Source organism: Gorilla gorilla, chromosome 16 (assembly GCF_029281585.2).
Source record: "Gorilla gorilla gorilla isolate KB3781 chromosome 16, NHGRI_mGorGor1-v2.1_pri, whole genome shotgun sequence".
Lineage (NCBI taxonomy): Eukaryota > Metazoa > Chordata > Mammalia > Primates > Hominidae > Gorilla > Gorilla gorilla.
The window spans coordinates 66,094,159-66,111,788 of NC_073240.2; the positions used below are offsets into that span (position 1 = coordinate 66,094,159).

The 17,630-nt window shown below is 54.1% G+C and overlaps 1 protein-coding gene across 4 annotated transcripts in view; it reads right to left on the reverse strand.

Annotated features, from left to right (window-relative positions):
• Positions 1 to 9,006: 9,006 nt before the first annotated feature.
• Positions 9,007 to 17,630, reverse strand: part of IGDCC3 (immunoglobulin superfamily DCC subclass member 3) — a 50,364-nt gene continuing 41,740 nt past the window's right edge. For 3 of the 4 annotated variants that reach the window (XM_055362611.2, XM_019010285.4, XM_055362614.2), the window contains 12 exons: positions 16,533 to 16,677; positions 16,012 to 16,142; positions 15,449 to 15,586; positions 13,982 to 14,140; positions 12,668 to 12,833; positions 12,139 to 12,386; positions 11,776 to 11,940; positions 11,279 to 11,470; positions 11,022 to 11,126; positions 10,455 to 10,593; positions 10,119 to 10,326; positions 9,007 to 9,876 (listed from right to left, as the gene is read on the reverse strand). In XM_055362611.2, the coding sequence (XP_055218586.2) occupies positions 9,652 to 9,876; positions 10,119 to 10,326; positions 10,455 to 10,593; positions 11,022 to 11,126; positions 11,279 to 11,470; positions 11,776 to 11,940; positions 12,139 to 12,386; positions 12,668 to 12,833; positions 13,982 to 14,140; positions 15,449 to 15,586; positions 16,012 to 16,142; positions 16,533 to 16,677 (2,021 nt within the window). In that variant the 3' untranslated portion in view covers positions 9,007 to 9,651. The remainder of the gene's footprint in view (positions 9,877 to 10,118; positions 10,327 to 10,454; positions 10,594 to 11,021; positions 11,127 to 11,278; positions 11,471 to 11,775; positions 11,941 to 12,138; positions 12,387 to 12,667; positions 12,834 to 13,981; positions 14,141 to 15,448; positions 15,587 to 16,011; positions 16,143 to 16,532; positions 16,678 to 17,630) is intronic. The other variant, XM_031002502.3, reaches the window with a different exon arrangement.

The following is a 17,630-nucleotide window of genomic DNA, read 5'->3' on the forward strand; positions in this document are numbered from 1 at the left end:
CTCCTCCTCCTCCTTTTTTTTTGAGACAGAGTTTTGCACTTGTCGCCCAGGCTGGAGTGCAGTGGTGCAATCTTGACTCACTGCAACCTCTGCCTCCTGGGTTCAAGCAATTCTCCTGCCTCAGCCTCCCAAGTAGCTGAGATTATAGGCGCCCGCCACTGCACCCGGCTAATTTTTGTATTTTTAGTAGAGACAGGGTTTCACCATGTTCACCAGGCTGGTCTCAAACTCCTGACCTTGTGATCCACCCGCCTCAGCCTCCCAAAGTGCTGGGATTACGGGTGTGAGCCACTGCGCCTGGCTGCTTGCTTTCTTCTTTATCCTGCTCCCCTTTCCCCGGCATTCCTCTCCCCACCCCCGCCCCCCACCCCCAACTTAGGGTTGCTTTGCCTTGCCTGCTCCAGTTTCTCTGCCTATTACAGTGGGATCATTTGAACACTTAAACTGTGCGCTTCACTTACATGAACTCAGTGAATCCTCTCAACCTCTTTTTTTTTTAATAACAGCTCTATCAAGGTATAATTCATGTTGCGTGCAATTCGCCATTTAGGTGAACAATTCAATGGTTTTTAGTATATTCAGGATTGTGCAACTATCATTACAATTTTAGGATATTTTCATCACCCCAAAAAGAAACCCTGTACTCATTAGCTGTCATTCCCCATTTTCTCCCAACCCCTAGCCCCTATCAATCTGCTTTTGGTCCCTATAGACTTGCCAGTTCTGGACATATCCTATAAATGGAATTGTACAATATGTGGGACTTTGAGACTGGCTTCTTTCACTTAGTACCTGTGTAATGTTTTCTAGGTTCATCGATGTTGCAGCACATACTCGTTTCATTTCAGTATTTTTTTTAATCTGCTAAATAATATCTCATTGTGTGGATTCACCACACTTTGTTTCTGCATTCATCAGCTGATGGACAGTTGTTTCTGCCTTTTATCTACTGTGGCTAATGCTGCTGTGAACATCAATGTACAAATTTTTGTGCGAGCATATGTTTTCTGTTTTCTTTTTTCTTTTTCTTTTTTGAGATGGAGTCACTCTATCACCCAGGCTGGACTGCAGTGGTGTGATCTTGGCTCACTGCAATCTCCGCCTCCCGGGTTCAAGCGATTCTCCTGCCTCAGCCTCCTGAGTAGCTGGGACTACAGGCACCCACCACCACACCCGACTAATATTTGTATTTTTAGTAGAGACGGGGTTTCACCATGTTGGCCAGGCTGGTCTTGAACTCCTGACCTCAAGTGATCTGCCCGCCTTGGCCTCCCAAAGTGCTGGGATTACAGGCGTGAGTCACCACGCCCAGGCAAGCATGTTTTCATTTCTCCTGAGTATACAGCTAGGAATGAAACTGCTGGGTCATACAGTAGCTACATATTTCGACTTTGTTGTTGTTTTGTTGTTATTTTAGGGTTTGTTGTTTTTTTGTTTTGTTCTGAGACAGGATCTCCCTCTGTCACCCAGGCTGGAGAGCAGTGGTGCCATCATAGCTCGCTATAACCTCAAACTCCTGGGCTTAAGTAATCCTCTAGCTTCAGCCTCCTGAGTAGCTGGGACTACAAGCATGAGCCACTACGCCCAGTCTGAGTTAGTTTTTTTTGTATGGTATAAAGGGTCCAGATTCATTTCTTTGCATGTGAATATCCAGTTGTCCTAGCACCATTTTTTGAAAAGACTATTCTTTTCAAAAAGAATAGTCTTGGCACCCTTGTCAAAAACCAATTGACTATAAATGTGAGAGTTTATTTCTGGATTGTTGGTGCTATTTTATTGAGATATATGTTTGCCCAGATGCCAGGAATACACTTTTTAATTATTGTAGCTTTGTAGTAAACCAAGAAAGTATGAGTCCTCCAACTTTGTTCGTTGTTTTCAAGATTGTTTTAGCTATTTAGGATCCCTTGCATTTCCATATAAATTTTTGAATCAGCTCATCAATTTCTGCAAAGAACCCAGCTGGGTCTACAACCCTTTGAGGTAGGGGCATATTATCTCTATTTTACAGACAAAGAAACAGAGGTGTAAAGAAGTTAAATCATTTGCTCATGGTTACACAACTAGGAAACAGCAGAGCCAGGGGTTCAAACCACATCAGTTGGACTCTAGTGTCCACAGCCTGGGCCATGGCCACCACCTTCTTAGCTCCAGAGGGTGCCATGCTTCTCACTAGAAGACAGGGAACAGTGACAGCTCGTTGCTCTCAATAGCAGGGCACTGGCTCTGAGCTCTGTACTAGCTCCCAGGTGGCAAAGGGCTGAAGGCATAGCCACCAGCTGAGTTGGAGAAGGTCCCCCATATAAGGTGACACCTCAGCTAGGCATGGAAGGAGACACCTCACTGTTCTCTGATCCTGCTGGGGCTCTGGTTCTCCTCACCCCAGCCTCAGCCCAATAACTGGGGACTTGCTAGCCACGGGAGAGATGACCTCAAGCTTCCAGGCACAAAACTCTCCAATTCTTGACCCAAGACACTACTATAGCAGCGGGGATTGAACCAAAGTATTCTTTCTTGGTAGCTTTGTGACAGTGTCCCCAGTAATCCCTGTTAGACACTCTGATTCCTTCAGTGGTTACGAAGAAAGTGCTGGCAACACAAGTCCACATAATGGGGAGCCAGCTTTTGAGGCAATGAGACAAAATGCAGCATAGGGCATCCTGGGCCTCGAGGGAAGGAAGCCCCTCCAGAGAGCGGGAGAGACATCTGCAGGAAGAGGCACCATGACGAGGAGAAGCTGTGAGGAGCAGAGCCTGGTCAGAGGGTGGCTATTTTGGAGTAATAGCCAGGGCCAATCCTGCCTTGTGGTGGTGGCACGTGGTGCACGGTGACCAAGGGGCCATCCACGTTTGTGGGAACTCAGTGTCCATCCCTCTTGAGTCCAAGGAGCCCTTCCCTTCTCTGCCAGCCAGGCTCCTCCTCGGCCTCCTCAGCCCCTTCTTCTCCCTGCTCCCTCTCTGTTCCAAGGTAGCTCCAGGGGGGCCCAGGGGAGCAACAAAGCCCTCAGATCAGTCCCCTAAGTCCCCTCGTACCTTTTTTTTTTAAGACAGGTTCTCCCTCTGTCACCCAAACTGGAGTGCAATGGCACGATCTTGGCTCACTATAGCCTCAACCTCCCAGGCTCAAGCGATCCTCACACCTCAGCCTCCTGAGTAGCTGGGATTACAGGCATGTGTCACCATGCCTGGCTAATTTTTAAATTTTGTGTGGAGATGATTTTGCCATATTGTCCAGCTGGTCTCGAATTCCTGGCCTCAAGCTGTCTTCCTGCCTTGGCCTCCCAGAGTGCTGGGATTACACAGTGAGCCACTGTGCCCAGCCCTCTAATACCTCTTTGAGAGAGGGCCATGGGTTTAGCTGTTCCTCTCCCTGACTCAAGCCTTAACCCAGAATTCAAGGCAGGCCCCCAGCCTTAGCTGCCCCCACTCACTCATTCCCTGTGTCCAGCCCCAGTGTCCCCATAGGAGTTCGGGGCACCCTCTGTCTCCTGCCGTCCCCAGCTGTGTCCCCGCCAGCCTCATGCACAGTCCCAGGGCCAGGGGGTAAAGCTTTCCTCCTCTCCCTGCCTCCTGGCTCATATTTGTTCCCCATCTGTCCCTCCGGAGTGGCCCTGTGGTCATTTTATTTATTTATCTATTTATTTGAGATGGAGTCTCACTCTATAGTCCAAGCTGGAGTGCAGTGGCATGATCTCGGCTCACTGCTACCTTCACCTCCTGGGCTCAAGCAATTCTCCCCGGCGGGTGAGCCACTGCGCCCGGCCCCTGTGGTCATTTTAAAACAGTCCATACATTCTTTGACCCTCCATTGAAAAGAAGACTCTAATTCCCCTTGAATTCCCTGAATGTGGCTTGCCTTAGCGACTTGTTCTAAAGAGCTGACTATAGCAGAAGTGATGCTGTGTCACTCGGGCCGGCGTAGAAATGATGTTGCAGTTTCCACCTGGCTCTCTCTCTCAGGACGCTTGTCCTTGGAACCCAGCCACCATGCTGTGAGGAAGCCCAGGCCACACGGAGGGGCCATGTGGAGGTGCTGGGCTCACAGCCAGCATCAGCCACCAGACGCGGGAGGGAGGGAGCCTTCAGGGGATCCCAGCCCCCAGGCTTCAAGCTGCCCACGTTGATGCAGAGTGGAGCAGAGACAGCTGCCCCTGAGCCCTGCCCAGACTGCATATTTGTAAGCCAAATAAATGTGATGTGAAACCACCGAGGTTTGACGGCACTCCAGTCTGGGCAACACAGTGAGACCCTGTCTCTTAAAAAAAAAAAAAAAAAATGCCGGGCATGGTGGCTCATACCTGTAATCCCAGCACCTTGGGAGGCCGAGGCAGGTGGATCACGAAGTCAGGAGATCGAGACCATCCTGGCTAACACAGTGAGACCCCGTCTCTACTAAAAATACAAAAAATTATCCGGGCATGGTGGCGGGTGCCTATAATCCCAGCTACTCAGAAGGCTGAGGCAGGAGAATCGCTTGAACCTGGGAGGGGGAGGTTGCAGTGAGTGGAGATCACGCCACTGCACTCCAACCTGGGTGACAGGGTGAGACTTGGTCTCAAAAAAAAAAAAAAAAAAAAAAATTGTTGGGTGTGGTGTCTTACGCCTGTAATCCCAGCATTTTGGAAGGCCGAGGCAGGCAGATTGTCTGAGCTCAGAAGTTCCAGACCAGCCTGGGCAACATGGCAAAAGCGCATCTCTACTAAAAATACAAAAAATTAGCCCGGTGTGGTGGTGTGGGCCTGTAATCCCAGTTACTCGGGAGGCTGAGGCACAAGAATTGCTTGAACCCGGGAAGCAGAGGTTGCAATGAGCAGAAATCATGCCATTGCACTACAGCCTGGGTGACAGAGTAAGACTCCGTCTCAAAGAAAAAAAAAAGGTTTAGGGTTGTTTGTTACAGAGCATTAGATGATTGGAACAGGTTGCAGCCTTGGTTGTGGCAGATTTCTGCCCAAAGATAGTCTGTGGGGGGCAGTGAGGTTTGAGGGGGTTCTTCAGCCTGAGGCCTCTGGGCTATTTGAGATCTCAGGACCTGGATTCCAGTCAGGCCACTCAGCTTTGACACCTATTTCTGCTAACCTTCCTCACTGGAACGCTGCTCTGTCATCTACCCTAGCCTCGCTGAGACTCGTGATGGTTAGGGCAGGCCCTGCCTACAGTTGTGTGTGTTTTGTATACAATTTGCATATATCTGCATGATCATATTTTGGTGGATTTTTTTTTTTTTTTTTGACAGAGTCTTGCTCTGTTGCCCAGGCTGAAGTGCAGTGTCGTGATCTCGGCTCACTGCAACCTCCACCTCCCAGGTTTAAGCAATTCTCCCACCTCAGCCTCCCGAGTAGGTGGGATTACAGGCAAGCACCACCATGCCTGGGTAATTTTTGTATTTTTTAATAGAGACGGGGTTTCCCCATGTTGGCCAGGCTGGTCTTGAACTCCTGACCTCAGGTGATCACCCGCCTCGGCCTCCCAAAATGCTGGGATTATAGGCATGAGCCACTGCACCCAGCCTTATTTTTGTGGGGTTTTTTTGGTTGTTGTTGTTTTGTTTTTTTTTTTGAGACAGAGTCTCGCTCTGTCACCCAGGCTGGAGTGCAGTGGCATGATCTCAGCTCACTGCAGTGTCTGCCTCCCCGATTCAAGCAGTTCTACTGCCTCAGCCTCCCGAGTAGCTGGGATTACAAGCATGCACTACCACGCCTGGCTAATTTTTGTAGTTTTAGTAGAGACGGGGGTTTCTCCATGTTGGCCAGACTGGTCTCGAATTCCTGACCTCAGGTGATCTGTCCACCTTGACCTCCCAAGGTGCTGGAATTATAGGCGTGAGCCACTGCGCCTGGCCCATTTTGTGGTTTCTAAACATTTCCAGACACCTCCCATCTGGGACTCTTAGAAGGGACAGGGGCACTGGATGTTACTTCTCTACTCCCCCAACCCCACAGGGTTGACTTGAACAATCACCTCCCCAGGCTGCCCTTGGATGGCTGAAGTTGTTAAAACATCTATGTGTGCAAAGTGCCGTGTAAAGAAAGAGTTTTATATCTATATTTGAGATAGTTCTTTCCTGGGATAATCAGGGAAAGTCAGCAACCTCCCTGGAGACTCAGGATAGGCGCCCTATAGGCCTCAGCGCTCTCTTGCCTGGTTCAGCATCCATAGCACCGTCACTGGTCCTGACCTGACCTCGGGCCCAGCTATCCACAGGCCTCTTCTGGAAGTGCCTGGCCAGGTACCTTCAGATGTTCTTTTAGGATCACAATCCTGCTTTCAAGTGAAATTTCATCAAGAATCCAACATGGGCTCGGCACAGTGGCTCACGCCTGTAATCCCAGCACTTTGGGAGGCTGAGGCAGGTGGATCACCTGAGGTCAGGAGTTTGAGACCAGCCTGGCCAACACGGCAAAACCCTGTCTCTACCAAAACTACAAAACATTAGCCAGGTATGGTGGCTGGTGCCTATAATCCCAGCTACTCGGGAGGCTGAGGCAGGAGAATTGCTTGAACTTGGGAGGCAGAGGTTGCAGTGAGCCGAGATCACACCACTGCACTCCAGGCTGGGCGACAAAGTGAGACTCTGTCTCAAATTAAAAAAAAAAAAAAAAAAAAAAAGCCAACATGTAATAAGACAGAAAAAATATGGGAAAAAATATTGAGCTGGTCTGGGTGAGGGTGGGCAGGGAGAGTGAGGAGGCCGTCCAGAGAGCTCCCCCTCACCCCAGCCATAGCCAGGGAGCCCAATTTACCCACTGCTCTCCTGGTACGTTCCTCTCGAAAGGTGCCCCTGGGTTTAGAACCTGGCTTTCCAGGTCTGCTGAGCCTCCTGGGTGTGAATCCAGGCTTTCAAATTCAGCAGTAGCTGCATTATACTGCTGCCTCTTACTAAGCTTGAGGCCAGCTGAGACCTCCAGATCTCTGTCAGCATAACTGCCATTAAGCCCAGCCTCTCTCGAACCTAAGCCATAGCAGCTCCAGGCACCTGGCTTCAGGAGCCTGGACTGAGAGACAATGGCAGAACAGAGAGGCCTGGCCGGAGTCCTGGCTGAGTGCCCTGGAGAGAATCACTCAGTCACAGCCTGTTTCCTCAGCTTCAGAACCGGGAGGAAACCAGTCCTTCCTCATAGACAGTGCATGAAAAGCACACAGCCCTGCCTGGCCAGCACCTGGAGAGCGCTTAACCTTGGTGGGCTGAGCAGGCAGTCTCCTCGCTGCTGGCCAAGGAGGGGTGGGGCGGTGGTCAGAACGCAGAGCCTGGAACCTGGCGGCCTGGCCTGGATACAGACTCGGATCCTGTGTGAGGATCAGACTGACCAACTGCCTGTGTGGGATTTTGGACATTTCCTTCACCTCTTTTTTCTTGGTTTCATCAACTATAAAATGGAGATGACCAGCCAGGCACGGTGGCTCATGCCTGTAATCTCACCGCTTTGGGAGGCTGAGATGAGCAGATTGCCTGAGTTCGGAAGTTAGAGACCAGCCTGGCCAACATAGCGAAACCTTGTCTCTACCAAAAATACAAAAATTAGCTGGGTGTGGTGGCGCACTCCTGTAATCCCAGCTACTCAGGAGGCTGAGGCAGGAGAATTACTTGAACCCAGGAGGCAGAGGTTGTGGTTGAGCTGAGATTGTGCCACTGCACTCCAGCCTTGGCAACAGAGTAAAAAACTGTCTCAAAAAAATAAAATGGAGATGACGGTCACTAGCATATCTTAGTCACAGGGAGGGGTGAGGACTCAGGAACTGCGCCTCATGTGGCAGAGAGCTGTAGTGTATAGGGTCTGCTGTTATTATCCCAGGTTCTGGGCCTGTGAGGGCCCTGGCCCACCCAGCACCGCAGCCCCTCCCCCAGGACCTGACACAGCCACCCAAAAACTCCAGGTTCACTTTGGCAACAGGACTTTTATTCAGTCAAAATGAGCAGAGTGTGACAAAACCCAAGTAAGGCCAGGTGGCCCCCCAGCCCCCTCCTGCCCCAGCCGCACCCTTCCCAAGGGAGAGGGAGGCTCCCGAGAGAAGCTGCTTTGGGAACAGAGGGGGCACTGCCTTGGAGCTTTGTGGAGCCCTGGGCATCCACACATCATTTGGGAGAAGGGAAGGGACTACCCTTCCCCAAGTCCACGTGGACACAGCTCTAGTTTTCTAGGAAAACACAAATTCTATCTTCTTCAGCTAATTAACTAAAGTTCAGGGTGGAGGTGTCCCTAGAGGGTTGGGGGGTCAGGGATATTTATGGTCTCATTCTTAAGGAATACACTTATCTCTTTTCTTTAAAAAAAAGTTTTTCTTCTGCTATTTAAAAAAATGTTTCTGAGTATAACCAAAAATAGGTATTTGTTTCCTTGGTAACCCTTTTCTTCTTCTTTAACTAAGTAGTTCAAAGAACAACACAACAGAAAAGAGTAACAAAAAGTCACAAGAACATAACCCTTAACACACCTTGTATAAAAATAGCTTCCAGCCATGGCTGCTGACAGTGGATGCTCCCCTGTCGAGGGGTGGATCAGGCTGGCTGGGTGCCTGAGGCTGGGGCGCCTCTGCAGGGGACACCACACTCCCTCACCCTCCCACACACCCATCCCACACATGGTACATTCCAGGGGCCAGGCCTGCAGGACAGGAGGCAGGCGGCCAGCTGATGCCACCCTCCCAAGCCCAGGTTCCTCATGGGCATCCCCATCAAGGATGGGCTGGCTCAAAATGGGAGTGGACAGACAAGACGGGGACAGGCAGTGTGCTGGGAGGTGGCTCGTTTGGACAATTTATACTTCAAGGAACAAATTTCCTCTCATTTTTGGCTTCTTTCACATTTTTTCTCTGCCCAATCCATTTCTATTTCTGTAGGCCACAAGAGTTCCCCTTGGTGGCCCAACCTCTGGCCTCTCCTCTGCAGGAGAGGTAGGTGGGCTGTGGGCAGGAGGGGAGGGGAGGCGGGTCCAGTGACAACACAGCCCACAGAGCCAGCAAGCCTTGAGGTAGACATTTTCTTTCACATCTGAAAATGGGGAAGTGCTTTTTTTTTTTTTTTTTTTTTTTTTTTTTTTTTACTCTGGACAACAGTGTGGGAAGGGAGAGGGGGGTCCCCATCAAGGGGACTTGAGGTACTTGAGGTAGGAGTGCATTCGGGCTCTGTGGGGTAAGGGGGCTGAGGCCACCGCCCCACTGCCCCCCAGGACATTCATTCCGGCTGAGGTAGGTGCTGAGAGCCAAAACAGCAAAAATCCATCCTGAGAAAACAAGGTCGGTGGAGGGTGACAGTGTCAGGGCCCAGCTACAGCAGGGTCATCTTTTGGAGTCTAATTCACCTTCCTCTATCTCTCTCCTTTTTTTTTTTTTTTTTTTGATTTTAAGTTTTGCTTTTTAAAGAAAAACGTTAGTTCAGTTCCAAGTCATGTGGGTACCAGGCAGAGGCGAGGGGGCATCAGCCCAGGGAAGGAACGGGCTCCTGCAGGAACTGCTCCAACTCCTGATGGGTGTTAGGGCGGCGGGGGGGTCCCTGTCAAGGCTGCCTTGGGTTTTGACAACCCAAGAGGCAGTCAGGATAGAAATGCTGGGGAGCCCCCAGGACCATCCAAATCCCACATGACAGTAGAAATCTTGCTTTTGACCTGAGAATGGGCCCCGCTCCGTCCACCCTCTGGAGCCTGCCAGACACTGGCTACTGTTCCGAGTGAGCTGGCTGGGTAACCCGGGCCGCTGCAGGCCTGGAAGCCTGGCCTTCACTGAGGAGGCCAGGGCCTCCATCTGGGGGTGGTGGGGCAGCCGCCAGGCCGGCGCAGGGAGCCGTGGCCTCCGTCGTCTTCCCCTCCATCAGGCCGCACCCCTGAAGTGGCAGCACGGAGAGCTGGGTCTCCTCACACGGGGCGGGGGCTGCAGGATCCTGCTGGGGAAAGAACCCGTCACACAGGCGTCAGCTTGAGGGCCAGGGCGCCAGGCTCCAACTCAACCCCACTTGGGGCTTAGGGTCTCCAGGTCTCCCTGCCTGACTCAGGGACACAAAGAGAAGACCTGCAGTTTGACTAAGGCCAATGATCAAGGCCCGTGGCCAAGCTGAAGGGGGGCAGGATTGGAAGGTGGCAGTGTCAGAGCCTGAGGCGGGGGTTTGTTTAAGACGTGGGCACTCACTGTGGGTCTGGGGTCCGGCTGCCCTGCTGTGCCGGCCGGGGGGAACAGCTGCTCCAGCTCCTTCATATCCACACGTTTCTCCTCTCGGCCCAGCCGGCCCCACTCTCCCCGTCTCGCCCCATTTAGGGCCAGAATGCCGGGGTCCCTCTGGCTCCGGGGACCCTGTGGAGGGGACAGCTGGTTTTCCACATCCTTACACCAGAGGACCCTAAGGGTTAGCCAAGAGTTGGGGGGAGGGAGAGAGAAAAGAGACAGAGGCAGTGAGCCCACACTCACCTTCTCTAGGCCTACTCCCCCACACACCAGCCCAGCCCCTCTCCCTGGCCCAGGACCCACCTGCCCCTTTGGCCGAACAGGAGGAAGAGGACACAGAAGATGATGCAAGTGACCCCGATGTGGATGCCGATGACGATGCCTGTGGTGGACGTCTGGTTGGCGGCCTCCTCCTTCCGGCAGTCACATGGTGGGCTCAAGGCTGGGGACAGGGACGGGTTGGAGGCTTTGGCTCTCCAGGTCTGAAGCACTCCCAAACACCCAGCCTCTGGGGACTCCTCTTCCTTCAGCTGCTCCCACTCCCAAGTGGGAGTGGGAACATCCTTTGACTTTGCCTACAGGACTCCAGACCAATCTTTTTGGTTCTTTTTACCAGATACTAGGAATAGCATGGACCATTTCATCCTTGCCACAGCTTTGTAAAGTAGGTACTATTATCCCTGTATTGTAGAGAAAACTGGGATCAGAGAGGTTAAGTAACTTGACCAAGGTCACACAGCCAGCATGTGCATGGCCAAGCTTCAAACTGTGGTCTAAGCCTGTGTTTTCAAGTGTGGCACATGCTATCTCACCCCATTACTTTCCCTGCTTCCCACCCACTCAGCCCCGCACTCCATCCCCAGCCCTCACCTGTCCTCTCAGATGCTCCCCTCAAAGACACAAAGCGGACTGTGGCATTGCCATCTCCATGCTGGTTGTAGGCGAGCAGCTTCACCTCATACACTGTAGTGGGGTCTGGAGGAAGGCAGGGCGGATGAGCAACTGCCCCTGCCCCACCACGTGCCCTGTCCTAGCCAGGAAAGGGAGGTGACCCCTGTACGCCACCTCCTGGCCCTCAGCGCCGCACTCTGCCCAGCCCCCCAGGCTCTGGGCTGTGTCTGCCTCACCGAGCTGGCTGAGGTTGTAGGAGGAGACGGTTCCAGGCAGCAGGATGGGGCCGGTGAAGGAGGTCTTGCTTGCTGGGCGGTAAAACAGCTTGAAGCCGCCGTCGTGCTGGGCCAGCCGGGGCCAAGGCTCCCACAGCAGCTGCAAGGAGGAGCTGCCCAGGACTCGCACTGACAGTGGGGGTGGGGCAGGGGCTGCAGGTAGAGAAGGAGGCCACGATGTGAGGACCCAGTGGAAGCTCTATCTTTCTACCTTCCACCTGTGACCCCGACCCCCAAAAGCCTGACAGTCCTCTGGCCTCTGGACAAGGGCATGTGCTTATGAAAGCAGCACCTTCTTATGAATTAGAAAAAGAAGCCCTTTTCCTCCAAGTAGACTCAGCCCTGACAGCCTCAGGGCCGGGCACCCTGCACAGCGCACAACCAGAACAAGCGTGCATGGTGGTTCTGCTCTGATACCCTGAGTGCCTGTGGTTTTGTGCTCCACACCCAGGCCTCACCTTCACCCAGGGTGCTAGCTAGGGTGGGCACAGAGGCTGAGCTGGCCCCCCTTGGTGTGTAGGCCTTGATGTAGAAACTGTAGGCCGTGGAGGGCTCCAGGTCGCTGACCAGGTGCTGAAAGGTGCTCTTGCTGACTGCCTCCTGATACTCCAGCTCTGGTGGGTCTGGAGAGGCACAGGGTGGGCAGGGGAGTGTGAAGGACTGGGGGAGTCCTGCCAGCACTGGTGAAATGAGGGCAGCCAGGGTGCCCAGGGGGGACAGCGGGGAGAAGGAAAGGGAGGCATCGGGTCAGGACGTGCAGGATTGGAAGGAATGAGAAATAGTGAATTAGAGAAAGGGGCAACAGAGCTGGCCACGCGCACCAGCAGCCTTCCTGATGTGCAGGACGTAGCCGATGATCTCCTTGGTGTTGGCCAGGGGCTCACTCCAGGACACACGCACCTCAGTGGAAGACACAGAGACTGCCCGCACATTGCGGGGAGGCCCGGGGAGCCCCTCAGCCCACAGTACGGTCAGCCTGGCACTGGCCTGTGATGAGCCCGCACTGTTCTCGGCCACACACTGGTAAATGGCTTCATCTTCAGGACCGATTCCAGAAATGGTCAGTGTGCTGCAGGGGAGAGAGACAGCCTCAGGTTCCCTCCTCCCTGGAGGTTGACCAAATCTCCCCATTTGAAAGATGGAGAAACTGAGTCTTTCCAGGAGACAAACAACTTGTGTGAGGTCTCCCAGCAAGTTGGTGGTGGAACTGGTACTCCAACTCAATCTCCAGACTCCCAATTCTGTGCTCTTCCCTTGCAGGAGGTGTACAGTCTACTCAGGCCACTCACTCCAGGTCCCCCTTTCCCTGCTCTCCCCTGGTCCTCACCCCAGCACACACCACACACATACCTGTTGTTATTCTTGAGCCTGACGTGGCCTCCTGGCCCCAGCACCTGTCCATTTTTCAGCCACGTGACATGAGGCGGTGGCTCACCCTGGGCTTGGCAGGTGAACATGGCTGTGGTCCCAGCTGGCCTGGAGATGGACTGGGGATGCTGCACAAACTCAGCTGGGGCTGCGAGTAGAGTCAGGAGGGTGGGGGCGCAGACAGACACAGCTGTGAGTGACGGCATGAGGAAGGGAACAGGGGATGGGACTGGAGATACACAGGGTGAGGGGTGGGCTCCAAACACACATCTGCCCCCTGGAGACTCCTCCAGGTGGGGCCCAGCCTCTACTCCTGCCCAGCTCAGGAGATGGCCCACCTCCCTCTTCCCTCCTCCCCAGGCAGACCTGAGAGGACTCCTTTTTAATGACTATTTAAAAGACTGACATTTGTATCCGAAAGCAATCAAGCTGAACTCCCTGTTCAGGAAATTGTTAAATAAATAAATGTGCTAATAGGTTTGGCTGCACCTCCAGAAAGCGGTAATGATGGGGAGATGGATGAGCCTCAGTACCGGGGGCCCCCTCGCCCCCACATTCAATTCCGCTCTCCTCCAATCCCAGGCTTCAAGCCTCTATTAAAACCGGGAAATGAAATGCTCCATCACTTTCATTTGGACAGATTAACGGCACATGGAATGCTAAACAAACGGGCATATAAGTTCCTAATTCTCCCACTTCCCACCCTTTCCCCCCGTCTCCGGTAGGGAACAACACAGGAAAACCCTAAAAATGTTCATCCAAGCCCAGTGCATGGGGACAGTTAAACCCCACGGCCAGAGGCTGATGGAAGGACCAGGTTAGCGGCAGGGCCCCGCCCCGCGGGAGGTGAGGCAGCTCTGCGTGCACAGTGAGGCTGCCGGCGACAGAGTGAAAATGACAAGCAGGCCCGGAGTGCACAGGCAGGCAGGTGTGAGCGTGGATGTGCCACACGTGTGAATGAAAACAGCACGTGGGAAGACACGTGTGAGCGACACAGGTGGGGACACCAGCTGAGATGAGAAAGTGGAAATGACTCCCTGGGTGGAGGGGTGTTGACGGCCCCCGGAGGGCACGCAGGGGCCGGAGCATGACCAAGACCATCCACCCATTCCCAACGCAAGCATTCCTCGGGGTGAACGCACCGCGTTTGGCCTGGCCTGGGGGCCGGTGAGGGGCGAGGGGCGGGGCGAGTCCAGGAGACTGGGGTGGGACAGGGCCCTGGGGTTGGGCCTGGGCTGGGAGGAAGGGACTGTGCGGAGATTCCTGCCCTCCTCCTCAGGGTTGGCTGATCCATACCTTGCACCACCAGCCGGCCCTGTGCCGTTCTCCTCACCCGGGTGCCAGGTCTGTTGGCTGCACAGACGTAGACGCCAGAGTGCTGGACTGTCACGTCTGAGATGATGAGGTTTCCTGTGCCCAGCACCTGGATGCCCTCCACCCCGATAGGGCGACCATCTGCAGAGGAAGGGGAGGGGGGATGGGTGAGGGTCAGATAGAGATATGGAAGAAGGAAAGTAAAGGAAACTTCCAGATGGCTTGCCCTTCCTCCCGTCTTCTAGGGAGCCCCAGTCTTTGACTCTGCCCCTTCCCTCCTAGGCACCTTAACATGGAAGAGGCAGCAGAGAACAGCACAGAACCCTCGTGCCTAGCAGTGGAGACCCTGTCCTGACCCTAGCATCACCACTGACTCACGGGCCACCTGCAAGGCCCTCCCCTTATGTTTCACAATCTGTAAAGGAGTCTGTCTTAGATTGACGTTTCCCAGCCTGGTTTGTCTCTCTGGATCCATGGTCAAATATCCATTCTATGCCTGGATGGTAAGTCACATCACAGTACTCCTGTGACCTGGTGGAGGGGAACCCGGTTAACTTTGTTTCCCAAACTTGTTAGACCAGCAGGCCATTCCTTCCCGCTTGACAGATCATGCTTTGGGAAATGTTGGACCAGATGGTCCCTGGAGTGCCTAGAGGTTCCTCCTGATGGTGAGGCCACTCTTTCCAGCCTCTCCCAGGGACCCGAGCCCTTCCCCCACCCCCACCAGGATCAGATTAGCACAGTCAGAATACAAGGAGACAGCTCCCCATTCAGGCCCTGAAGTGGTGAAATCTACTCCATTATCCTGCCTGCTGCCCCCTCCCTCCCCATCACTCAGCTGCTACAATGTGGCACAGTCTCCCTGTGAATGCGGCCCCACCCCACCCCCTCCAGAGTTTCCTTCCCGAGTGACCTTTCTGCTCAGACAATGTGGGCCCATCTGCACCCTTTCATTTCTCTCTTTCAGCTGCCTGGGGATTTAGGCTGGGGGACTTAGGGGGCCAGGCTAGAGATTGGGGGTGCCCAGAGTGAGGGTCTGACAACTGGCTGGGATTTTTAGGGGCTTGGGACTGCACAGCTGAGGAACACGGCCAGAGTATAGAGGGCAGGAGTTAGCAGAAGGGGACAGATTCTGGGGTGCTGAGGGCTGCTGAAGGGTGCTGGGGTCCCTGAGGCCAGGGTGAGGGGAGGACTGCCGGGACTGGACAAGGTAACCCAGGGAGCTAAGCCATCCCTGCAGGGGTGAGAATGGGGTGGGCAGGCGGGCCTCCCTGGTCCTTCCAGGAGAGGGAAACTTACCCTCTTCCCAGGTCACAGGGATAGAATGGACCCCCACAGAGAACAAACAGGATTCCACATTCCCCTGGAGCTGGGTGAGGAGTCTGAGACCAGCCCTCCCAGGGGGTGGGACAGGCTGGGAGGGGCAGGGGCTGTGGGGATGAGGCTCACCCAGGCGGCTCCAGGACACAATGGGGCGCGGGTTGCCCGTGGCGACACACTCAAGCACCGCGGTCTGGTGCACTGTCAGGGTGAGGTTCTCAGGCCCCACGAGGATGGCTGGCTCCTTGTAGGCCCCAGAGCCTGAGCCTGGGAGGAAGACGCCACATGTCCTCACTTCAGCTGGGGACTTTCCCGCTTCCTCACCCCACCCACAGCCCAGGACACAGCGGGTGGGAAACAAACACCAGCCCAGAAACCAGGTCCTGTGGGCAGAGAGATACCAGGAGACCAGGACGTTCCAGACATCCGTCCCTCTGCTGCGGGCTCTGCAGGGCTGCCAGCAATGGGGAAGTCCTGGAGATCAGCATAGGATGGGATTCCCAGGGGGAAATGAGCCAGAGATCCAGCCTTAGATTCCTGTGCACCCTCACGCCAGGCAGCACAGAGCCCGGCACTCTGCACGCACGTGGCTGAGAAGGCTGCAGAGGCCAGCTGAAGGGGGTTGATCTAAGGGTAGGGAGGAGGAGGAGGCCAGGTGGGGAGATTGGGCGAAAGCGCTGAAGGACCCTCACCTGACACAGTGAGCCTGGCCCCGTGGCTGATCCGGATACTGGCGATGTTTGAGGCCACACAGTGGAAGATGCCACTGTCCTCAGCTCGAAGTCCTGTGATCTGCAGGACCCCCTTGGGCAGCAATGTGTACCTGTTGAGGGGAGGGACATAGTTGGCCACCAGCACAGCCATTGACATAATCAGCCACAAAGACTATGGGCATCCAAGACACAGCCCAGGACCTAAGCACTGCACCGTCCCAACATCATCAGACACACACTGGGACTTTCGAAGGTGGACACACCCTCAATTCCAGCCTTGACAACGGTCGCACACATCCTCAGACACATCCATGAGCCTACAATCTGGGCCCAGCAAGTCATGTGGATACCCAGTCTAAACTGCGGTGGCAGAAACACCACTATCTCAGGCACCTGTGGGCACCAACTGCAGCTCCCAGAGCCGCAGGCCATCCTTCTCTAAGGCCAGAGTCACTGGCCACCTCTTTGTCCTCCCTCTGTCTTTCCCACACGTGGCTCACCTCTCATTGTCCGTGTCAATTGGGACTCTGTTCTTCTCCCAAGTGATCAGGGGTTTGGGAAGCCCATGGATTTGGCACTGGAAGCGGGCCACACCACCCTCCTCACCCACGGTGGCCTGGGGATGCACGTGGAAGTCCGACATGGCTGGGGGAAGAGAAGTGTATGAGTGCAGTGCGCTGCTGAGGGCAGAGGGTAGGAGAGAATGGGCTGCAGTGGCATCACAGGCGCGGAGACCTGGAGCCCACTCCATCAAGGGGCAGGAGTTTTCCTGCAAGGGCAATAGCTTAGGGGACCCATCAGCACTTACCCCAGCCTCCAATAGCTAGGAAACATCTCCCCTGAGAGGTGGTATAGGTTGTAAAAGGTCTGGACAAACTTCTGGATAACAAACCTCTAATAAGGAAATCCTGGGCTGTTGGGACTTCTCTTGGAGGCCTTGGTCCCCAAAACTGACCCATGAAGGCCAATCAGACAAAGCCCTGCTCCCGAGCCCCACACCCCACTTTTTCAGCAGCTTTCAGATTCGTTTTTGTAAATTCTCCCTAAGGCAGGCAAGGGCTCAGATCCTCAGTGCTTCACATTTTATAGAATTGGAAGCTGAGGCTCAGAGAAGGGAAGCAATTAGTCCTTTGTTGCCCAGCAGGGACACTGGTCATCAGGCCCTGGTTACCAGGGCCCGGGAGCTTTTTTTTGGTCCCTCCTCCTCCTACTCCTCCCACCCCCAGTTCATCTGCAATCTCTCAATGCACCCCAAGAGGGTGTTGCATCCATCCAAGGTGACAAGCCTCTCAGAAGACTGTCAGACCTACCAATCTACATTTCAATGTGTCATAAATATTCAGGGCCCCTCCCCACCTTTTGGGGATCTGAACTAACTGCTTGAACTCTGGTCTGCAGAGATCATCAGTGCAGAGGGGCTGTGGTGCACCCTCCCCTCCCAGTTACAGGCTGGTTAAGTGTTTCTGCCCACCCCCGTTTCCACCCATGCCCAAACCCCACCCTGTAATGCCTGGGGAAGGAGCCCCTCCCACTCGGGTTCCCAGCTTCAGCACCAGGGCTGCGATTTCATTAAAATCCACTTTGCTTCAAGTGCAGGA